The 25,036-nt window shown below is 44.1% G+C and overlaps 2 protein-coding genes across 6 annotated transcripts in view; one reads left to right on the top strand and one right to left on the bottom strand.

The window, feature by feature from the left end:
* The window catches only part of rgs19 (regulator of G protein signaling 19), a 33,123-nt gene extending 27,751 nt beyond the window's left edge, over positions 1–5,372 (top strand). For 3 of the 5 annotated variants that reach the window (XM_010897152.4, XM_010897154.4, XM_010897155.4), the window contains 2 exons: positions 823–1,057; positions 4,078–5,372. In XM_010897152.4, coding sequence (XP_010895454.1) covers positions 823–1,057; positions 4,078–4,266 — 424 coding nt within the window. In that variant the 3' untranslated portion in view covers positions 4,267–5,372. The remainder of the gene's footprint in view (positions 1–822; positions 1,058–4,077) is intronic. The other 2 variants (XM_020052052.2, XM_010897151.3) reach the window with 2 other exon arrangements.
* A 5,456-nt stretch (positions 5,373–10,828) lies between these two features.
* On the bottom strand, positions 10,829–19,452 carry tcea2 (transcription elongation factor A (SII), 2). Its single transcript, XM_010897150.4, has 11 exons — positions 19,437–19,452; positions 19,012–19,312; positions 18,191–18,253; positions 17,740–17,845; positions 17,488–17,584; positions 16,466–16,611; positions 16,304–16,360; positions 15,839–15,993; positions 15,586–15,732; positions 12,753–12,824; positions 10,829–11,878 (listed from the first exon to the last, which is right to left on the bottom strand). Exons 2-11 carry the CDS (start codon positions 19,078–19,080, stop codon positions 11,870–11,872), a joined length of 921 nt encoding a protein of 306 aa, XP_010895452.1. The 5' UTR covers positions 19,081–19,312; positions 19,437–19,452; the 3' UTR covers positions 10,829–11,869.
* Between the last annotated feature and the right edge of the window lie 5,584 nt (positions 19,453–25,036).

Below are 25,036 nucleotides of genomic sequence, written 5' to 3'. Positions count from 1 at the left end.
TTTGGTGTTTTAAACTACGACTGCATGTAGTTAAAGTGTTTCATCTGAATGGAGGTAGCTAAAGTGTTTCATCTGAATGGAGGTAGCTAAAGTGTTTCATCTGAATGGAGGTAGCTAAAGTGTTTCATCTGAATGGAGGTAACTAAAGTGTTTTATCTGAATGGAGGTAGCTAAAGTGTATCATCTAATTCAGAAAGTTGTTGAAGTATTTAATCTGTCTCAGGAAGGAGTGGAAGTATTTAATCTGTCTCAGGAAGGAGTGGAAGTATTTAATCTGTCTCAGGAAGGAGTGGAAGTATTTCATCTGTCTCAGGAAGGAGTTGAAGTATTTAATCTGACTCAGGAAGTAGTTGAAGTATTTAATCTGTCTCAGGAAGGAGTGGAAGTATTTAATCTGACTCAGGAAGTAGTTGAAGTATTTCATCTGTCTCAGGAAGGAGTTTAAAGTGTTTCATCTGACTTAGGAAGTAGTTTGTGTTTCCTCTGAGTGTTAAAGTGGCAGGGCCACTTTTGTAGACAGAGAAGTCTCTTGAAAATGTCCATTGAGCTTGATTTTTGAGTACACGACTAGGCATCATCTGTTAGTTTCTGACCCTGGAACTAGATTGAGTTTCATCTTTATTTCTGGAAATAGTTGAAGGGTTTTATTGTCTCTTACTACTCTGTCAACCCAGCCACCTTCCTGTCAACCTCTCTTTCTCAGAACCCAATCAACAATAGGATGTGGGCGCATTTGTTGATCCTCCATCTCTCTCACCCCCTCTTTGTCCTTCTCTTCTTTCTGTCTTTTCCCTCTCACTCCTTTTTCTCTCCATCTCTCAGCACCAAACCAACATTGGAGGAAATGAAGATGTGGGGTCAGTCGTTCGACAAGCTGATGAAGAACCCCGCGGGTCGGAATGTGTTCAGGGAGTTCCTCAGGACAGAATACAGCGAGGAGAACATGTTGTTCTGGCTGGCCTGTGAAGACCTCAAACAGGAGATGAACAAGACCACCGTGGAGGAGAAGGCACGCATGATCTATGAGGACTACATCTCCATACTCTCCCCCAAAGAGGTATGAGTACATTCCTCTACTGTCCAAGGTCGTTGCAGGTCATGTCATTGGGTGTCATTTTAATATGATTGCCCCACTTCAGATGTTTCCGTGAACATTTTGTCTTTTTTTTTTCCTATGGGGTGCACATTTCAGAATGGAACCACCAGGCTGGTATTTCAGAAACACCTGATCTTCTTCCTCGTCTGACTTTTGACTGTCTGTTGTCCATTCAATAATTTCTTTTTTCAGATATACCTATATGAAAGGGGCACTGTGTAGAGTTCTGCCTTGAATGTTTACAAGACTGAATTCAAACACCAACACTACTTTTCTCCTCATCTATGCTTGTAGTGAGCTAGTATGTCAAGTGTACTGTACAGTACAGTAGATTAGCTGTTTAATCTGACATATGGACACTTGAAATATGACTGGAATCCTACAGTTTCAGTTACAGATGTTATCCGTCAATGACAAACAACAGGTAGTTCTGTTTGTTGTTGTTGACTCTCCACTCCACCTCAGTGTTCCCTCACAGACTTTGTTCTGTTTGTTGTTGTTGACTCTCCACTCCACCTCAGTGTTCCCTCACAGACTTTGTTCTGTTTGTTGTTGTTGACTTTCCACTCCACCTCAGTGTTCCCTCACAGACTTTGTTCTGTTTGTTGTTGTTGACTCTCCACTCCACCTCAGTGTTCCAACACAGACTTTGTTCTGTTTGTTGTTGTTGACTTTCCACTCCACCTCAGTGTTCCCTCACAGACTTTGTTCTGTTTGTTGTTGTTGACTTTCCACTCCACCTCAGTGTTCCCTCACAGACTTTGTTCTGTTTGTTGTTGTTGACTTTCCACTCCACCTCAGTGTTCCCTCACAGACTTTGTTCTGTTTGTTGTTGTTGACTCTCCACTCCACCTCAGTGTTCCCTCACAGACTTTGTTCTGTTTGTTGTTGTTGACTCTCCACTCCACCTCAGTGTTCCCTCACAGACTTTGTTCTGTTGCTCTGCTCAGCTCAGCTCCTCTTCAGAGCCCCTGACAGTTCATAAGCAAGACAGGGCAATCCTAACCTTAAACCCATTAACCTAACATTCACACCTTAACTTAACCTAGCCTTGGTGCCTAACCCAATTTTAACACTTTGTCCAATTGTAAGTTTTAACCAAAACTAGAAATCAGTTTTTCTTCAAAGTATATTAAGTATATACATATTTCATTGTACAATTCTTGAGAGGATTTATTTGGTCTGTGAAACAAACACAGGCACACACACACACACACACACACGCACACACACTCGTTTTACTGTAACTAACTAACGTGGCATTGCATCCTTCTTCCTGTCTTCTTCTCTGACAAGGGAAACACTGTGCCCACATAGCTCTAATCACACAGACACACGGATGTCCTGTACAAACACACACACACACACACACGTGGTGAGGATGTCTGCTGACCCACTGATAGAGGTGTTAACGCCCCCCCCCCCCACACTGTCTGGTTGGATTTGAGTTTGGTTATTTTCTGTCTTTGTGTTAGTGGAAGCTTGGATGTAGTGTGTGTGTGTGTGTGTGTGTGTGTGTGAAAGGGTAGCTGCTTTTTTTAGATTGAGTGCCTTAGGCTGTGTGGATCCAGAGATAGTTAGAGAGAGAGAGACATAGAGAAAAAGAAAGAGGGAGAGAGGAAGAGAGAGAAAGAAAGAAAGAAAGAAAGAAAGGAAGAGATTGAGGGAGAAAGGAGAGAAGAAAGAAAGAAAGAAAGGAGAGGGAAAGAGAGAAAGAAAGAAAAGACAGGGAAAGAGACAACAGGCCGCTGGCCCCACTCAGGGTTTGTCCCCTCTCTCTGCACATTTTCTTTCTCCAACATCAAACTCTACTTTCTCTCCTTTGTCCCCTGACATCCCTCTGTCTTTCTTCCCCTTCGATTCGATCCCCCCCTCCCATAGCCCCAGTCTCTTTAAGAGGGTTTACTTCAGAATCCTAAATCAACCTTTTCGCCTCCTGGATATAAAGGGAAATACTCTGTTCCTTTTTTCTTAACTTGACCCCTCTCTTCTCTCCTTCTCATGGAACACTAGTTTTTCATGTCCTTTTTAATTCAAACATTTTCACCTCCCACATCTTTTCTGAAGAGTTGGACTCTGTTTTACACACACACACACACACACACACACAGCCCCCTGGCGTCCCTCCAATCCAGCAGATATAAATACACCATGGCACCAGCACTTCAATGTGTGTGTGTCTGTGTGTGTGTGTGTGCGTGTGTGAGAGAGGGAGGGTGATGTTGTGGATGAGAAAGACCAGGGACAAGCCTTTTCCCACGACTCAGGACATAGTTAGATACTGTCACCCCTAATATCTGTCCGTCTGTCTGTCCGTCTGCCACCCTGCCCGTCTGTCTGTCACCCTGCCCAAATGTATCTCTGTCACCCAGGCTGTCTGTCTGTCTCTCTGTCAACCTGGCCATCTGTCTGTATCTCTGTCACCCAGGCTGTCTGTCTGTCTCTCTGTCAACCTGGCCGTCTGTCTGTATCTCTGTCACCCAGGCTGTCTGTCTGTCTCTCTGTCAACCTGGCCGTCTGTCTGTATCTCTGTCACCCAGGCTGTCTGTCTGTCTCTCTGTCATCCTATCTGTCTGTTTCCATCAGTCCGTCACCCTGACAATCTTTCTGTCACTCTGTCTGTAAATCTGTCTGTCCCCCTGGCCGTCTTTCTGTCCGCCTCTCCTCTCTATCATTTGGTTTGTCTGTCTGTTTGTCTTGAAAATGGCATAGAAGTGAATGTATTGCCTGTTCTACTGTATTCCGGTTCTAATCATTTAATTACATCCTGTGGTTGACATCCAGAGGCTCAGGGTTCTGTACAGTCATAATTATTTTACAACCTGGTTCAGCCTTCTATCATGGAAATCCACTGGGTTGAAAATCAATGACTTGTTTGGTGGGATTTATGAGGTGTTTTCAATGCTGGTCTTCCAAGTGTTCCGGCATGTTGATCATTGACCTCTGCCTTCTTGTACCTCCCCCCCCCCCCCCCCCGCCAGGTAAGTTTAGACTCACGGGTTCGAGAGGTGATTAACCGGAAGATGCAGGATCCAAGCCCCCACACGTTTGAGGACGCCCAGCTCCAGATCTACACGCTGATGCACAGAGACTCCTACCCTCGCTTCCTCAACTCCTCAATATACAGATCTCTCGTCCACCCGGGTTCACGCACCTCCTCCGAGTCATAGGTTCTCCTCATTTCACACACTTATGTACAGTACATACACACATACAAACACTCCACTTTGTCACATTCTCCACATCTGACTGTGCCATGCTTTCTCCCCCCTCGTCACCCCTATATCTCCCCCCTCTCTCTCCCTCTCCTCCCCCCTCTCGTCTCCCTCAATCTGCTTCCTTTCCTTCCCATCTCTCCCCTCTCTTGTTTCTATCAGTCCAACCACCTCCTCTCTGGAGTCTCCATTGCACAACCACTAAAGGAGAAAAATATTCGTCCTTTTTGGGATTTTTACGATCGCTGTCAGATTTTTCAGTTAGATTTATTTTCTTTTTGCTTCACTGTTTGTTTGTTTTTTCAAACGATGAACTTCGTCATGCCACATATATGGATTTCCTGACTGCACAGATACAGACGTCGTCACAAACAGGCACCCTATCTCCTGGGCAGTGCACCCTTTTGACCAGGGCCCACAGGGAACTGTTTAGGGAATAGGGGGCCAGTTGATGAGCCAAGTTAACTGGAAGACACAGGGTCGTTGACAGAAGGAGACGTGTTATTGGATGAGAGACGTATCTCCTGGATGTCACTCACTCTCATGGCTGTGGTGGCAGCCACCTCAGCACTGACTACTGATCGTTCTGATTTCACATCAACACTTTTTTGTTGTATATAACATGTGTCCATGTTTTTTCTTTCTCCTGACAAACATCCTGGTTTTTGAAGACAGCCCAGATAAGAGGTACTCTGCAATAAGATCCTGGAGTTCAAAATAATCACACAATGGTCCCGTGTCCTTCCTGACCCCTCGGCCCGGAAAGACCACCTGGACATTGCTGCTCTACTCCGCTTCTGACCTACGGACTCTCACCTTTGACCTGTCCACTGTCTCCCTCACCTCACTGCTGCGATTGGCTATGAGAGGCATGGGGCTGAGCCGTGGTTGGTCAGTCGATCAGGGAGGGGCTAAGTGATTTCCCACCCAGGTGCAAAAACAGAGACTCTAAAAAATATGACGACAAAAAAATGCAAATGCTATTGTATGGTTAACTGCTTGATGGGAAATGGAGTTTTATTACAACAGATGTCTGTAGTTATAAAGAAGACAAAAGATTATGCCTAGGTCTTAACTAGACTTATTCTCACTCCAAATGCATTTAACTTAGTATTATTAATGTTATTTATTTTATATTTTGTTAAACTGTGATGATAATTTTATTGTACATACATAAACAGAAACTCTTTAAAACGTGACACTAACCGGACACGTTTTCAATCCAATCCTCATGCTAAGAGTGGTATCTTATTCCATATGCAGTCCGATACTCTTTTTAATAATGAAATGAGTTCCATTGGTGCAGAAACCATTTGGTTGTGGCTTTTCCAGACCTGTTGGTCTGGCTCCACCTGCTGGAGATGAACGGTAATATCTGTAATCTCTATATTGTTTCAAACAATTCCACTTAAACACACAATCTCAATAAGGAACACTCAGACACATTTTAAATACTTTATGTGTGCTCTCAAATGAAATGCATGAATCAAAAATGAGAACATCGGCGTTACACCAGCAATTCCTACAGAGCAGTCAGCCAGAAGACATGCGCCGCTTGAGAACGCATCACCTCAGTGAATGAGTGTGACAAGTTGCTCATGTCCACAGATGTACTGGATAGACCAGGTACTCTTCACAACGTGGCCAATGGGCTTGCTGACATTTGACAGAGGCAGAACACTAAATCAGTCGTGGTTTGCCAGGCACCAGAGTGCTAGATTTAATGTTTTTGGGGGGTAGAACCTGTTACACTAAAGACGAGTATGCTCACCAGTTGGCCTTCTCAGGGAGTTTGCCCTGCTCCCTGAAGCCAGTTCAGTGTGGCTGAAGCTGCAACCGTTTGGTATAGAGGAGCATCTTCCTCAATGCTGGATGAGATGTTCCATCATGGGTGACAGAGGCCTCCACAATTAGACAGTCATTGGTTCATTTAGTGTCACTGTTTCAGTCCTTGTGTCACTGGTTCAATCTCTGTGTCCATCTGAGCTCCACTCCAGTCCTCCTGCACAGCTCACTAAGGTCTGACCCGACTCCCAAGCTGGCGACATGAGATTCCAGTTTTTCCACTGGTCTTTCTCCTCAAGCCCAGGATGTTGTCCTCAGCGTCAGTACCCGTTCGCAGCATTTCCCCTCCGTAAATCCAGTCGGCCGACCAACCGCTGCATCATCTCCGTTTAGCATGTTCAACAGGTGGTAGCAGCGTAAACCCACTCAAGAATGTGTGTCTAAAGTGTGTCTGTGTGAGATTGTGTTTGTTTCTGTGTGTGTGCCTTGTGTCTGTGTATGTTTCCAGAAGGTTTCCAGGTGTGTTGAGCTGGTGAATTTAAGATATTGTAGAGGTTTTGCCAACATCATGTCAACATTGCTCTGCTCTGGATCACCTCAGGACACAGATGGCCCTCTGACCACGTCCCTGGTGCTTCTGTGTAACAGACAATTTAGTGCTGCCATCTGCTGGACCCATGGGCTCCATCAATCTGTAACTTTGGGAATTTTCCCAAAATTCCCTGGTTTTCCCAAAACACTGGTTAAAGGGTTTTTGAATGAACTTGGAATCCTGTATTATACAACCAGGATTTATGAAATAACAGAGAAGTTCCTTAAGTTTTGAAAAGATTACAAGAATATTAGCTCTCCGACCGTGTGTGAAGATTCCAAGGGATCTTCAAATGTAATCTACTGCATGTGTCACTGGCACAAAAAGGCTGGTTTCTCAGGTAACTTTTTTTCATGGCTCTAGCCCCGGATATATTGTTTTGCAAGTGGATATTAACACCACTGGAATTATGTTATGAAATGTGCGCAATGGGAGACACCCCCTCCCTCACTTATCCCAAGACGATCAGCCGAAGCCCCAGGTGTTCTCCAAGTCTGGTGAAACGCCTGGATTCACAGATTGCACAGTTAAAGTTAATTATGGCAATAAAACAAAGAAGTAAAGAAATTGTCATTTATTTTTGGCCAAAAAACTTTTGGGAGCAGGAATGACGGTTTTTCTTTTTTTATGTACAACCCTGTTTCCAAAAAAGTTGGGACACTGCCTAAAATGCAAATAAAAACAGAATGCAATGATGTGCAAATCCTTTATCCCTATATTTAATTTCAAATAGTACAAAGAGAACATATCAAATGTTGAAAGTGAGAAATATTTATTTATTTTTTTAAAATACGTGGCCATTTTGAATTTGATGCCAGCAACACGTTTAATAAAAACTTGTGACAGGGGCATGTTTACCACTGTGTTGCATCACCTCTTCTTTTAAAAACACTGTAAGGGTTTGGGAACTGAGGAGACCAATTGCTGTAGTTGTGAAAGTGAAATGTTTTCCCATTCTTGCTTGATATAGGATTTCAGCTGCTCAGCAGTTCGGGGTCTTCTTTGTCATAGTTTTTGTTTCATAATGCACCAAATGTTTTCAATGGGTGACAGGTTTGGACTGCAAGCAGACAATTTTAGCACCCGGACTCCTTTACTGTGGAGCCATGCTGCTGTAATACATGCAGAATGTGGTTTGATATTGTCTTGCTGAAATAAGCAAGTCGTTCCCTGAAAAAGACATTGTATGGATGGCAGCATATGTTGCTCCAAAACCTCTATATATTGTTCAGCATTAATGGTGCCTTCACAGACGTGTCAGTCAATGCCATGTGCACTAATGCACCCCCATACCATTGCATTCTATTTTTCTTTACATTTTACAGTGTCCCAACTTTTTTTCAAAACAGTGTTGTACATCAGCGTTATGAAATGCATTGTGGGTAGCCTTGGCAGATATTTGAACAATGCAATATACTCCCACACACACAAACTATAGGTACTGTCACCTCAACTTGATGTGTGCTCTCAAATTATCATTTTCAGGGCAGGTTTGTGCTTAACCGCGAATATCACAGTTCAGGTTTTTATTTGCCCGTTTGCCCCTGGCCCACTTGGAACCAGGACCTGTCAGGATATCTCGGAGTCGTTTGATACCTGGTGCTGGCTAAGGGGTGGGCTTACAACTGAACAAACTCACTTTTCCAAGTAACTCTATGGTTTTACACCAGCACGTGGCCACAAAGTAGTTTTATCTCAAGTTATAGTTTTTTTTTGTTATCTAATGACAACCAAGACCCAAAACAAAACCAAATATATATTCAATATTCAAGTGAATGGGTTTCCAAACTTTTGACTTGTACTGTATATACATAAAAATACATAAAAACTCAGTTGATTTAAGTTGTGGGATGAAGCTAGTCAATTGACCAACCCAAAATTCACAAAGATGGATAAACATCCAGTGTAGACTGCATTCAAAATTATGCCAGCGTCTCTCCAGACTAAAAAACCTGAACCTATAATAGATGTGGAGCAGAATTGAGACTATAACCAGTCCCAAATACAGGAAAGCAATCCTCAAACCTTGAAAAACAAAGCCGTCATTCACAGAGATATTAATCATAGTATAGCAGCTATGTTCACAACCACAAACAGACCCCACAGAGTCCCTGAACAGCTATGGAATTAGACCCAACAAAATCATGAGAAAACATAAATTATGACACAGTGGAAAGTAGGCATAGCCGTGATATTGAGAGGCCGTCAGAGCCAGAACTGGCTCTCGAAAAATACGTTGAAAACAGAATTGCACTTCCTAACCTTGTTCTGAATGTATGATTACATTAGACACATATTTCCCATGCCTCTGTCGCGCTGCCAGGCCGAGGGATTTCACGGGCTGGTCCCACTCTTGATCCGCCTGTGTAGAGATTACCTGCTATTGCCAAAACAAACAAGACAGTCCACGAACCATAACTACATATGTGGGATCTCAATTTCAGGACGATAAATCCTGCAGTGACACAATTATAGTAACATATTGTTTTTTTTGTAGGGGTTGATAGTGTAAATTATAAACATTATTATATTATATTCAAACCTTGCATACATAGTTGCAAAAAAAAATTATGTAACATTTCTGGATTTTACCTCCACTTAACCAACTTTTTTAAATTACTTCACTGAAATGGCTCCAAAGCGGTTTCTCTCATCCCCTCGTCTTCCTTCCGCAGTGACCCAGAAACCCTTTTATCGAACGAATGTTCGAGATGTTAATTTGTTAACAGGCCTACAGTGATGGAAGTGTCCTCTCAGTGTCACAAATGAACATCCTAACACGGGGTTCGCTTTTATAAAAAGCGAAATCATGCAAACTAAAAAAAATATGGTGTCAACAAAATGAATAATCACAGCTTATTTCACACATTTATTGAGTTATCTACCAGTGAGCTTTATATGAATAAAACTGACTTATTTCAGAGAAGGACACTTTCCTTGACACCATTTCAAAATTACCAATGAAATTCAACAAAAAGGAGGGATGACACACTCGGGCACAGCGGAAGATGGACATTTGTTAAATTCTCTAACGCAAACCCTTATAGACGCTTGATTTGCGATCACGTTCACATGGATTTTACTGTGTAGACGACCAATCCTGCAAACACGCAAGAAATGCACACTTCGCACTTGCTGTTTTTTACTTGAAATGTATTCTCCTCTTTTCGGATTAGATCGGCTCTGGCATCTAGCGACTCAACAATATGAAACGCTAATCACTAGAGGAGAGACGTGGGAGGTCATCAAAACACAGCTTGAGGTAAATTAGCGATACGAGGTCAAATCAGCGCCAAGTGGTCACGAGGTCTACATTTACCACAATCCAGCCAACCACGTCAGTTGACGGCAGGGCACGTGTCAACCAGCTGATGCACGTCCAAGCGCGGGAACGCAGACCGTCATTTAGGGGTTGAGCTTTTTTTTTTTTTTTTTTTTACAGTCTATGGTTGAGCTCCGATTCTATTTAGCGGTCAGTTGGACCGGCTGGAGGTCCATTTTCCCTCTAGTGAAGGATAGGAAATTCACAGCACTTTTTATCAAATTTTCGATAGTGAGATGTGCAGTTGATGTGCAGTTCCCAAACGACTCGTTCGTTTCGAACGAATCTTTTTAGTGACTCGGGACTCGAGACCTTTTTTCTAGTGACTCGTTCAATTGTGTCGTTCATTCGAACGTTTGACAGCGGACTACAACGGTTGCTTCATACCCGGTCCTCCAGTTGTTTTCCGATCAACGTCTATGCACATTCGCAGGGGAAAATAGCTCAAGACAGGAACATCATAAAGACGTTGTTTATAACTGATAATTCAATGCAGACTACAATAAATAATAATTAGTCGATTAATAATGTCATGAAAAAAAAAAAGAAAGAAAAACCAGATAACAAGCACGGAGCCGCTGCCTTTGCCTAAGTAAAAAAAGACGTGAACGACTCACTCGTTCAGTTTTATCTTTCAATTGTACGGTTGTTTCGAAATGACTCGAAAGATTTGAACTTTTTACTGAACGACTCGACAAGATCCGTGTCAATAGAAAAAATCGAATTTCCCATCACTACTCTCCAGGACAAAAACATACCCTGATCCCAGTCTCATTCCACTCTCCTCACACACATTTTAAAAACCAAACAGGACCGACTCTTTTTCCACACCTCTTACATTTTTAATTAAATTGCAACAAGTTCCCACAGGGAGGACAAATGTATACGTACAAAAAAAATCACTTGCATGACATAACTTTTCAATCCAGTAGATAGATTTTGTCAGGATGCACTCTTCTCTTCCAGGAGCGTGGAATCCAAACAGATTTTACTTTTACCACGTTGTAAACTCTGTTTGGATGACAGGCTATTTATTCAGTAGCACACAAAACCCTTGTTAACAAACGAACAGAGAAAGAAACAGGAGAGCCAGGCGACTCTCCCTCCCTCCTCGATAACGCCACATCTTACCTAATCCTCCGCTTCTCGTTAATTTCTGGAAGAATTCAAACCTAAATGGAACTCGTTGTGGACCTGTGTATCGTGTAAGACTGTGTAGATTCAGAATAAGGACAAGCGCATTTTCAAACAACGGCCTGTTCTATATACAGCAAGTATATGTCCCAGATAGCATCCTATTCCCCACTTAGTGCACTACTTTTAACCAGAGAATATGGGCCTAGTGCACTATAAAGGGAATAGGGTGCCATTTGATATGTTGCCAGAGTGTATCTCTCTATGAAGCAAGAGTGTATAAAACTAACAGCAAAATAGTTTGTGGCACAGAGGGGCAGTCCAGACAAGAAAGGCAGAACTATGCGCCTATTGCCAAAAATAAGCTTTTTAGTAGGCTATAGCTTCAACACACATCAAACCAAAGGTTTTTCCTTTTATATATATATTTAAGTGCAGCCTGGTCCCAGATAAGCTTGTACTCTTGCCAACTTATTGTCAAGCCAAGCACAACAAATCCCTAAGGAGTTGAGGCATGGGAGCAAAGCTTTACTCGGGCTATCATAATATAATAGCAACAAGAAAAAATATGCTACTAAATGTCAAAGATTTTCAAATTTGAGTAAAAAAACAAAAAAAAGGTATAAAAACCAAAAGAAATTGAATCTACAGTTGTAACAAAATAGGTCCCGGTTTTCTTCTTTATCCACATCTGCTCGTCCTGTAGCAAATCCAAAATCTATACCTTAACAAAACTGGGGAGAGAGAGATTTTATTTAAGTTTCACTTGCATTAATGATCAGACTTCAGCTAACAGATCTAAAATTACTCTTGATGAGAAGGTTGACTGAAAGACAAATCTGTGTATTACAGGTGTCTGTAACAGATCACTGCAGTAGTGGTGGTGATCAGCAATGCTTGACAGTCTGCTGCCACCTTGTGGTAAAACAAATTAACTAAAACAGGGTTGATAAGCCAGGCCCTGACCAGGGGTTTCGCAAAAGGAAGTCTCGGATCATTCCAGGGCTGAAGGTTTAGTGGTTGGCATTATAACTGCACAGAGAATTAAGTGTTTATGTTGTAGTGCTAGGATGAAAACAGAAAGCGCACACCTACGAGCCCCCAAGACACAAGTTTGTTAGGGTTTGACTCTATCAATGTTTTTCTACTACATAAAACCTGAGGATCAAGGGAATGGGTCCAGGGATCCAGAGTAAATCAAGGGAATGGGTCCAGGGATCCAGACTAGATCAAGGGAACGGGTCCAGGGATCCAGACTAGATCAAGGGAATGGGTCCAGGGATCCAGACTAGATCAAGGGAATGGGGCCAGGGATCCAGACTAGATCAAGGGAATGGGGCCAGGGATCCAGACTAGATCAAGGGAATGGGGCCAGGGATCCAGACTAGATCAAGGGAATGGGGCCAGGGATCCAGATTAGATCAAGGGAATGGGGCCAGGGATCCATACCAACTACATTCAAAATAGGAGGGAACGCCCTAGAGCGAGAACCCCTCCACCCCTTTGTATCCCTAGGGTGTATACACACAATATTAGGGGCAGGTTAATAAGGCTATGTAAAGGCTGTCCCTGTTTTGTGTAAAGGCTGTCAGGAGTAAAGGGGCCTACCTTCCAGCGGTTACCACAGCCGTTACACAGCACGAAGGTGGTCATTGGTTCATCTGCGCTGCGGGTCTGGACCTGGGAACCACAGAAACAGTGTCATGTGAGGAGCAGAAACCCACTGAGCCACGTATGAGAACCAGCAGAAACCAACTCTACACCGACTTAAAACTTCAACGCCAAATTCTAAAATAGACAGTTTTGGAGGACCAGACAATAGTCTTCAAGTAGCCTTTTAGTGGACAAAAACGTATTCTGACACAAACCCCCAAACTAAAAATATCTTATTGTTACTTTGTTGTTTTCCATGGATTACTATTACATTACATTACTACCACCACTATTACATTACTACTACTACCACCACCACCACCACTATTACATTACCACCACTACCACATTACCACAGTTACATTACTACTACCACCACCACTATTACATTACTACTACCACCACCACTATTACATTACTACTACTACCACCACCACCACCACTATTACATTACTACTATTGCCACTACAACGACTACCACCATTACATTACTACAACGACTACCACCATTACATTACATTACTACTACCACCACTATTACATTACTACTACCACCACTATTACATTACCACCACCACTATTACATTACTACTACCACCACCACCACTATTACATTACTACTACCACCACCACCACCATTACATTACTACTACCACCACCACCACCACCACCACCATTACATTACTACTACCACCACCACCACTATTACATTACTACTACCACTATTACATTACTACCACCACCACCACCACCACCACCACCACCACCACCACCACCACCACCACCACCACCACCACCACCACCACCACTATTACATTACTACTACCACTATTACATTACTACTACCACCACCACCATTACATTACTACTACCACTATTACATTACTACTATTGCCACTACCACTACTGGTCCTTACAGGTATTGTAATATGGGTAAATTTTTCTGTGTTCAGGGGCAGTTCTCTCAATAGAGAATCAATCCCAAGGCAGTTTCATGGTTTTAAAGTGCACTCATTTCACTCACAGTGAACTCCAAATGTATTTGAAAAGTACCAACTTAGTTCCCACACACCTGGTATGCTGTCACCTACAGGGCTACAGCACAGACTGTCAGCCTTGAGGGTATTCATTCATATTGGATAAACCAGCCCAGGTTCTGCTGCTCACAGTGATGTTGACAGTCTGCACTTTAACCCCATAGCCATTGTGTCATTTAAAAAGCTAAGTGCTGGAATACATGCCACCAAAAAAATACTCTAATGCCTCTTTCCACTGGTGTTTTACCCTAAAGAATAGTTTCTGTTTCCACTGACAGGGGCCATGGCCGAGTAGCCCGGCTCTCACCTGGTGCCAAGCCACGGACTTTAGGACTTAGGGCGGGGTTTAGGACTTAGGGCGGGGTTTGCGGGTTGACACGTTACGTGCTGTGAAAACATGGTGTGTTGTACTATTCAAATAGCCATGTGTATTGTTTGCTTTAGGCTTCCCATAATGGTTTTCATCCGATCTAACAAACAGATCCCTGATAAAATAAAGAAAAGTAAGCAACAGTACAGGGCAGCAAAGCCTCACAATGGAAAGAGTTGGAACGACCGAAAGTGAAACGATGCCATTGATTCAATAGATTAACGGAGCGCGGAGACTGAGACGTAGCCTGCAGAACCTATAACAGCGCAACATTACCTCAGAATTCTCCCAAATCCTTCTATAAAAGGTAGATAGTTAATATACAAAATACTTATCAAACTAAATTATGAATACACGCTTATAGTTGCAGTGTTACGTGTGTAGGTGAAGGAGCCGGTCGCAGGAGTTTGAGGAAGAAATGTGTTTTATTACTCAAGTTCAAACGCCCATCCTCTCTCAAGGAGTGTGGAGAGTGCCTGCCTCAATTGGAGGAGTTTAAGTATCTAGGGGTCCTGTTCACGAGTGAGGGAAGGATGGAACGGGAGATTGACAGACGGATCGGTGCAGCTTCTGCAGTAATGCGGTCGATGTATCGGTCTGTTGTGGTGAAGAAAGAGCTGAGCCGCAAGGCGAAGCTCTCGATTTACCGGTCAATCTACGTTCCTACTCTCACCTATGGTCATGAGCTTTGGGTCATGACCGAAAGGACAAGATCCCGGATACAGGCGGCCGAAATGAGCTTTCTCCGCAGGGTGGCTGGGCGATCCCTTAGAGATAGGGTGAGAAGCTTGGTCACCCGGGAGGAGCTCAGAGTAGAGCCGCTGCTCCTCCACATCGAGAGGGGTCAGCTGAGGTGGCTTGGGCATCTGTTTCGGATGCCTCCGGAACGCCTTCCTGGGAAGGTGTTCCGGTCCCGTCCCACCGGAAGGAGACCCCGGGGAAGACCTAGGACACGCTGGAGGGACTATGTCTCCCGGCTGGCCTGGGAACGCCTCGGTGTCCCCCCGGAAGAGCTGGAGGAAGTGTCTGGGGAGAGGGAAGTCTGGGCATCTCTGCTTAGACTGCTGCCCCCGCGACCCGGCCCCGGATAAGCGGAAGATTATGCTATGCTATGCTAAGTTCAAACGCGGTATCGTGAACAAACTGAGCATGGCGTTATATTGTTCATTTTATTTTAGTACCAAAACAATATTGCCTTTTATTTTTCATAACCGGAAAACCAAATCGTAGATAGTTTACTCCTCCTTCCCCACCCAAGCCCCTCCTTAAGTCCTTGTTACTAAACATATAGTGGAAACAGGTCTGGAGCCAACATTAGCAGAAATCACCCGTGTAGCCCCAGTACTGCGGTAAAGCACCAGGGGGAATGCGGCACGGGTACCTGAGTATAGGTGCAGTTCTTGCCCCTGCACTTCCCACACTGGAACATGTCCGTCTCAGTCCCGCCCACTTTCGATAGCTGGTGCTCTCTGATGGCGTCTTTAGTCAAAGCCTTCCTCATCTCTTTCAACTCTGCGCTCGCCATCTCCTGCTCACACACACACACACACACACACACACATAAGAACTGCCCTTACAGAGAAGAGAGAGAACATTTCTAGAAAAGACAATCGGACAAACACATCTGAACTTACTTCTGCGGCCATGTTAGCTATGCGCTCGGCAGATATGTTCCCAGCGAGCACGTTGCGTCGGAGGTCCGGGTTCTTCGGGTCTTTCAGGTTGGAGATTCGGCTCCTTAGCCGAGACTTATACTTCTGATCTGTTGACCTGAACTCCTGGTAGATGCGTGGAGGAGCAGAGTCAAGGAGACCTGGACCTTAAAGAAGTTGAAAGTACCTCGAAATCTAACCCTTAAGCCTAAAATGTACTTTGTCAACATGGGGGCTGGCTAAACAACCCTACCAAGGGCTGTGTTTGTTTCACGTTTTACTAACCTCATGAGGACTTCCGGTCCTAATTCGATCTGTCGACCCAAAACACGCGCACACACACCTACCCACACCTGGATCAGAGATGAAGCATAACTCCGCTTCCACCATTTAAACAGATAACACCATTTGGTTCGTTCATAATGGGAAACAGAGGTCAAAGGATATTGTCCTCAATCTGAGCAGCGAGATGTTCAGTATCGGCTCCAATGGTTATGTGGTCACCTGAAATATCAAGACGCAGAACGGATTGATGCCAAACCACACAGGACATTCACAGGAGGTCAGCGCTCCCAACGACAACCCCGGTCTTGGTTTTCGGAGTCTCACCGTCAGTCTGCAGCGCCGCCTCCAGTAGCTCCCTGCATTTGGTGCGCACGGTGTCCGTGGTGACCGGAGCGGGGGGAAAGGAGGTGAACTTGGGAGTAGTTGGGGTGGTAGGGGTTTTGGGGGTCTCAGGCAAGGGCTGCTTCTTGCTGGGGTCGACAAGGGTTTGGACAGACAGAAGGGAGGCGTTACATTGTGAACAGCCAGACATCATTCGCCGTAATCATCGTATTCCTCAGGTACACGGCTTACAATTGTTGTATATAAAAACGGATATACTTGCGTGCTAGCTTCAACATTAGGAAAATCAACTATCTATTAATTTTTTTTCATTCGATATCAAAGTTGCGATTGTCCAAACCTGCCTCACTGAACCTGCCACTTTGAGAAGCACAAGCCCTGCTTTTTGCATTTTAGCTTTGTTTTGACATGTTATCAGATATTAGATGAGAGGGAACTTGAGTGAACATAAAAACAAAATGTCGATACTCATTTCATTTATTCAGTGAAGAAAGTTATGCAGCCAAATCTGCAGTGTGAAAAAGTAAAGAAAACTGGATGGACTGCTTTAATTCTGTGACATTTGTGGGTTTTTGGAGCTTGAATGGCTTAAGGTTCTGCCACAACATCTTAATGGGGTCTTGGTCTGGACTTTGACCAGGCCATACCAAAACGTGCCTTGTTCTGCCATGAGCCTTTTTTTTGCCCAGTGTCTTTCATGTGGTGGTTAGGAACCCTTCAGCAGATACCAGGGAGGACATCAGATGACTAGATGTCGTCCGAGGGTTTCTGGTGACTTCCTGGAGTAGATGATTATATGACTTGCGATTTTTGTCACCAGACCCTGATTAGCCCTTCGATTGGGTTGAAAGCCCCCAACCAAAGTCAACGGGCAAATACTTCTAAAGGCACTGTAGGTGCATCTGGGACACAAGGCTCAGGTCGTTTACAGAACTACCTCTGCTACGTGCTAACAGTGTGTTTGCACGCACATGGGTGGGTGTGTGTGTGTGTGTGTGTGTCACCTCCTGTCGCTGGACCCAGGGCTGTCTGTAGACATTGAAGACCTCAGAGGGGAAACCTCTTTCTTCTTCTCCTCCGCGGCCTTCCCCTCTGCGCCGTCTGTGGATCAGCCAAACAATTTTGTTATTGGACCATTCAAACGGTTCCTATCGCTCCTGTGTTTTTTTGTCTGACCCGCTTAGAGAATGTGTTTTATGAATCTGGTTAACGGGCCATCCATCTACACAGGCGGTTAAAGGCAGAGCTGCACGCACCAAGTAGTTTCTTCCAGGACTTGATGAGGGTCTTGGCCAGGGTCTGGACCTCCTCCTCTGAACTCTGCTTCCTCACGGCGTTCACAGACATCCCAATCCTGGTGGACTGACGTTATACAAAACCAAAGGAACATGAGCTTGCATATTCACAGTCAATGAGTACACTTTCATTACTGACTATCTATACATCTAATTCTATATATCTATATGTATGTGTGTGTGTGTGTGTGATAGATAGATAAATAAATATATATATTTTTTCCAACACTAGAAGAAATTAAAAAGTTAAAATTGTCTGTATTGTAAATAATAATAATGAACTTTAAACGTCTCAATTCTGTGTCTGGCTTTGCAATGTAGTACGGTTACGTTTGGAGAGTAATAGTTTGGGCTGACAACTACAACCACAGAATGACGGTTCTGTCCCTTAAATTGCTATGGATGGCCCTACCTGCAGAGTCTCCAGGGACATCTTCATATTCTTCAGCTCCCTCAGAAGGTCTATAGCACCATCCTTTGAACAACAGAGAAAATTGTCGACCGTGGTCAAATTGAATCCGTCGAACAACCATATCCTACCACTTTTTGAGATACAAATAATAATAATAATAATAAAATAATTCCGACACAATATTTAGGCTAAATGATAAGGGGGAAAAATGGGATATTAGACGAACGTCAGGTGGACAAAGTACATGGACCTTGTGTGTTTCATATACAGATAATATTTTTCTGTCGCTTCCAGGCAAAGGTCCACTGAAGAGGTGGTTTCATGTTTGAAAAAAAATGTCACGGCCTAAATCAATAAAAACATTCCCAATGCGTACACTGACAAATAATACAGTAAGTCCGTCTAACTTGGAAAACGCGAGGTTCCGTGTGTATGTGTGTGTGTGTGTGTGTGTGTGTGTGTGTGAGAAACTGTAAGGCCCATTCACAATAAACAAATCTACCGCGTGATATTAAAATGTTTTCAATATGTTGCTAGTATAACAACCTACGTAGCGCTACCCCATTGCAGCGAAGTGCCACTTTCATTTCACCTCGGCGCGGTAACCCAGCAGTTTCAGAACACATAAAATGACAAACTGAAAGGCAAAATGCTACCACCTTTCTGCTTTTTCCAGAATTTTCCACCGCTACAAATGTGCAGTATGCATCGCTCATCACACAACTACACCACAACAGTGCCTAGCTAGCATACCTGTTTCCCGATACTGTAAGCGTTGGGCGACTGCCGCGCCACTTAGCTAGCCATCAAACTGAACTTACCGTGTTTTTCTTGTGCACCATTTTGTCCAGCTTTTTAGCAATGCGCTCGACCTCCTGGTCTTTCGCCATTTTGCTTGTATTTTTGCAGCTCTAATTCTCCCCCACTATCGATGAACCTCCATTTATGTTGAAACCCTCTCGTCTCTTTCCCCTTCTCACTGTCTCCGGAGCATCCAGTTCTCTCCCCACAGCGCTGTGCTGTCTGTCACATTGGTGGGTGGGTGGGATTTGTAGTTCGTGGACTACAAAATCTCCTATTTTGACACTTGTTGATTTGTCTATTCTCTTCACCTTTAGCCTGCTAAATGCGAGTCAAAAGTAACAATATGCAGTTTATCTGTTGACATTAAAAGCTATAGCATAAGCAGACAAGACTATATCACATAAATCATTCCACAATTCCGAGTATTATATATAAAGTTTACACATTGCTTCTTGCGGAACTCATCTCCCCGCCAGTTTCGGCAAGTAACACCTCTCTTCATCAGCCGTTAGGCGTCGCTGTTTTGCCTATTTAGGGTTGAGTAGATCCAGGTGCGTTCCTTCTCATTCCAGATAAAAGACCACAAAGTAGCTGCCATCTACCGTGTAGGAGTATATGACAGCGCTCTGTCACGGTAAATACGGCTTCCAGGGAATTCCCATCACAGCGCATTGACTATGATAGCTTGTAGTGTTGCTGGTGGGGGATTAGAAGACAATTAAGTGAATTTTTGTGAATCCATGTTGGGTTCAGTACCATTTGAATTCCGGTCAATTTAACACAGTAATTTCAATAACAGTAAAATTAAAAAAACATGTGTTTTTAAATGCACTGAAGAAAATTGGGACTGTGATTTCAGTGTATTTCCCAAATTACCTGAAACTGAATGTGAATTGACCCCAACCCTGTGACGTAGTTATGTTATATAAATGCCCGTACCAAAGGTCTGACCTTTGCCCCAAGCCAAGGCAGGTCTGCCAGAACCAAGTAGGAATTGGCAATGGGAGGACAGAAACATGGAGGGAGGTGTGTGTGTGTGTGTGTGTGTGTGTGTATTTTCTTTATAAGGAAACTCCACCTCAACCAATAAGGGAAGTCCCTCTCTGCCACTGTTCAGCCTTCACCCCAACCACGCACACACACACATACACACAAACACACACACACACACACACACACACACACATGTGTGGAGGATGCCCGGCAGTGAGGTCATTTATTTCAGACAGTTTCCCAGGCTAGATCTTTATTCTTGTGCCTAGCACGGTCCCTGCAGGGCCTGCTGATAAGGAGGACATTGTCTTACCAAGGCTGATCTGTGAACACGCGAGCCGTGTTCAGGATCATCCATACCAAGAGCCGTCATGGCTGAGGTGTTACTCACCGGTGACGAGGGCGTTTGTAGGTGAGCAGTCCCTTTCACCACACTCCACTTTGACCACGTCCTGCCAGCCTCCATGCTTCTGGGTCTCCATCCGCAGTGTTTCATCCACAGTGGCCTAACTTGAAGAGGTGTGAAAAGTAATGTACTCCTGTGTTCACCAGTTTTGGGAAGTTCCTGATTAAGACCAGGTAGAGGGGTTTAATGACTAACCAGTGACCTTAATTGACACTTTTCCACGTTTTCTTTTTTTATTTCACTGATCAGACGTTGGTTGTAAACTACCTTCACCTGGTAATTTTGGTCAAAATTAGGAACTTCCCTACATTGGTGAACCCAGCCAAACACAGTGAAACGCCTATATTTTGTACTTTTTGCACATCTGCTAAATTGTCTGTATATCCACAGTATGTGAACTGGTTGGGTAGACAGATGTTGTCGATGGATTGACTTTCTTATGTGTGGACAGCATTTTGTACCATACCAACCAATGCTGTCTGTGGGTTTTAGTGTACGATCGTTTTCCCAGGCAGCCCTCACTACACCACTAGATGGAAGTGTTTTCTGACTATTAGTTTTAAAGGTACCCGCTTAACAGTGCATCATACAATCATACATCACACATATTTTTCCCGATCACATACAACCATACTGATTGTGCTGGGCATTGTGTATGCTAATTTTAACACGTTAAATTATCAATCTGTTTTGCCTTCAGATTAAACAACTGCAAACACTGACACACGTAGCCAAAAATAGGCAATGTCAAAGAAAGCACGAGGAACGTTTCCTTTTCTGTCATGTTTTTCTTTAAGTTTAGATTCAATATCATAGTCATGTGTTAGTGAGTGATTAGGTGTAAGTTTAGGGTCAAGGTTAAGGTTAGGGTTAAGAATCGGGTTAGGCTTAAAGTCAAGAGCCCTCTATCTTTTAAATAGTCAGTCTGGGTAAATTGAAATTAGAACACAGATTAGTTTGTGGATTACAGTGAAGTCTCCGTTGACTGACTATGTGCCAAATAATTTTGTGTAAATGATAATAAAGGCCAAACGTTTCAGCAATGCTTTGCATGTGTGACGTTAAGTATATCACAGAGCCTTTCAACAACTGTTATGTGTTGAATTATGAAAAACAGAGATTTGCTGACAACAATGTCAAGAATGAAGAATTGTGAACTCAAGTCCTGGATGGTGGATTGGTTCTGGCTTTGTTATACAGTTTATATTCCTCTGGGGTTTTAGCACATTAAAGGTCCGTCGTATTTCTAGTCCGTCACGATAGCTTTTTATCTAGTTATTTAAAGTAGTATTTTCTATAAGTTATCATCTCTCTGTCAGTTATCATCTGCCTGGGGTCCCCTCTGTCAGTTTTCCTCTGCCTGGGGGCCTCTCTGTCAGTTATCCTCTGCCTGGGGGCTCTCTGTCAGTTATCCTCTGCCTGGGGGCCTCTCTGTCAGTTTTCCTCTGCCTGGGGGCTCTCTGTCAGTTATCCTCTGCCTGGGGGCTCTTTGTCAGTTATCCTCTGCCTGGGGGCCTCTCTGTCAGTTATCCTCTGCCTGGGGGCCTCTCTGTCAGTTATCCTCTGCCTGGGGGCCTCTCTGTCAGTTTTCCTCTGCCTGGGGGCTCTCTGTCAGTTATCCTCTGCCTGGGATCCACTCTGTGCAAGGAGAAGGGAGAGAACATGTTTTTGATTCCTAACACATTCATTGGAACACATAAAACAATGGTACGCAAACACACACACACACACACACAAACATACACACACACAAACACACACACTCACACAAACACACACACACACACACACACAAACACTCACAAACACACACAAGCACACTTGTTCACAAAAAACCAGTAGGTCACATGCCAGTGAACACAAGCAGACAAGAAATCTATGTTTTTTTATGATGTGTATGGTTTTAAGTCGAGTCGCGCTAGGTCAGGAAGTATTGACTCAGTATACTTCTTGGAGATACATACTTCCTCTTTTCTTTAAGTAAGTTCGAAGTTGATGCGGATGCACAACTGTAAGAGAAGGAATAATGAATGAGCTTTCTTTGGAATTACTTGGTTTCCAATCAAAGGAAGAGCGTATTTTTCGAAGAATAGCTTCGTTCAGATCAATGGACGAGAGCGGATCTACGAAAATTCCATTCTCCTGATATGTTTCACATACTGACTCACTGCTTGAGATCAAGGGTCAGTCTTACTCTGTCTGCCTTACATTGTGTGGGTCTGAATGGTCCGGATTAGTGCTTCTAGGTAAGAGTTACATGCTAAAAGTCTGTCCTATTTAGAGCATGGATAAGAATACACCAAGCAAAATGCCTAAGACAAGCAATTTTTGCACTTTATTTTAAGAGTCCAAATGTTAATTCATGAGCAACTACTTGCTAATTTTATGGTTAGAGTTAGGTTTAGAATAATAGTTAGGTTTAGTAGACACTTAGTTTGTTGAAATCTTACAGATAGACTAGTAGGTGTGTGTGTGCACGTGTGTGCATCTAATGAGTGTCCCTCTCTCTTCATTGTGTGTGTGTGTGTGTGTGTGTGTTAGAGCTGGCATTACAGATGTTCTCATTCTCCTTGCTCATTTCTATGACATCAGCAGGTTCCTGTCTCTGAAACTGAGATTTGAATCACTCTGGCAGAATGTGGGCTTGATCCCATTTGACACCCTAGTCCACGTGGAGTGAACTCATTTGACACACTAGTCACCGTGAAGTGAACTCTTTCGGCATGTTAAGGGCCTGAAGTAGTACACAGAAAGGAATAGGCATTTGGGACGCCGCCACAAAGATCTGGTCTGGACAGTGGCAGGAAGTACAGTAACACAGCTACACAATGGCCAAGTAGACCAGCATCCACCCCATCTCAGGCCCAGACCCCTCTCACAGAAAGACTACGACTCAATCCTAACTACCAAACTACCCATGCTGCCTGAAAGACACACCCATTCCTAACTAGATAGCTACCCCTGCTGCCAGGAAAACAAGACTCATTCCTAACTAGCTAGCCCTGCTAAATATCCAGTAAAACCCAGTCCTCTGTCTTCCAGTAAGACTCTGAATAGTTCCTAACAAGCAAGCCCATATCCAGCCTTTCACTTCCAGTACCTCTCTCACACCTCTCTGGCTCTCCTCCCATCTCACTCCTCTCTTTTCTCCCCATCTCATTCTTCCCCTCTGTCCTGATCTCTCTCCTCTCTTTCCGGCTCCCTCCTCTCTTCCCCCTCCTCTCCCTTTTCTTTTCTCTCCTCCTCCTGCCTTTTCCCTCTCTCCAACCTTGACCACGATAGGTTGGGGTCTGCAGGACTTCCTTGTTGGCCTCACCACGGTGGGACGGACAGATGCACCGGCTGGTGTTGGGCGAAACGCTGGCCTCCGGCCTCCACACCGCGGTGTGTGTCCGACCGTGCATATGTGTGTGTGTGACAGTGAACCGCTAGCTGCCCCCCAGGCTCCCCAGTGCTCTGTGTGACCACACTGTGGGAAGGATGGGGCTGCTCGACTCTCACACAACCCCCCCCCCCCCCCCACATCCCACCATAACCATTTCCTTCTTCTCCTGCCCAACGACCTGCTCTGCTCCCCCCGCGCCTCCCTCTCTGGCCCGTGATACAATGCCGATGCATTCATTTTTTTATGTTTTGTTTTGTTTTCTTCTCCACCTCTTATTTTGTAAGCAGTGTCCCTGGGGGGGGGCGGGGGGGTTGAAGAGAAGAATGGGGTGACTGGTGACAAGTGGAGGAGTGTGCACTCTTCCTGTCGGTGATCAGAGGGACTTAGGGATCCTGTCTGTCTGACTGACTGTCTGTCTGTCTGCTATTCTGTCTGTCTGACACTCTGTCTGCCTGCTAGCTTGTCTGTCTGCCAGCCTGTCTGTGAGTCTGCTAGCCCACCCGTTCCTCCGTTCCTCTGTCAATCTTCTTAATCTCTCTCTCTTCCCCTGTATCTCAATCTTCTTGTTTTTCAACAAGCCCTTTACTTTTCCTGGTAAGACAGTTCTGGTGTGGCCGTCATTAGAGCCATTACTGAACCAGTCAATCAATGAATCAGCTCACTGAAGCAGATGACCCTAACAGCATCTTGGTCGTTATATAGAGTACATACACACAGTGGCCAAGTTAAAAGAGAATGCCCAGCTAGCAGCAGGACAGAGGCCTCTACCTCCAGAACACACTGGAGTTTTCTGGGCGTTGATTGATAGAAGTGTCAGAAACGTTCCTCTGGGACATTGGTCGATGCTGACATGACGGTTTTAGGCAGTTGCTGATTGGACGGCTGTACATTCATACTGTGAACAGCCGGTTCCGCCTCATCCCAATGTGTTCTATAAACTGGGGTCGGCACACGTCATTCAGGAAAACTGAACTGGGACTCTTGGATCATGCAATGCATTGCATGTCGCCAGGCAACCTGTCTTCATTCTGCAGAGACAAGTAGTGCTTAGATCATGAAATAATTCTAACTTATATCTTCTTGTCTTTTTTGTTGTTAAAATTGCCTTTTAAAATACCTGAGACACATTTAGTCACAACACGAATCAACTAGTCCCCAGCTGTCTTAAATTGTCTCTTGCAGTCTCAGCACTTTTTAACTAATGTCCAACAGTCTCCACTAGTCTCAAGTAGTCTCAAGTAGTCTCTACATATCTTAA

The sequence above is a fragment of the Esox lucius genome, chromosome 12 (assembly GCF_011004845.1).
Source record: "Esox lucius isolate fEsoLuc1 chromosome 12, fEsoLuc1.pri, whole genome shotgun sequence".
In the NCBI taxonomy this organism is placed as follows: domain Eukaryota; kingdom Metazoa; phylum Chordata; class Actinopteri; order Esociformes; family Esocidae; genus Esox; species Esox lucius.
Note: the sequence above shows the minus strand (reverse complement) of the source record. Positions and strands in the feature narration are given on the sequence as shown.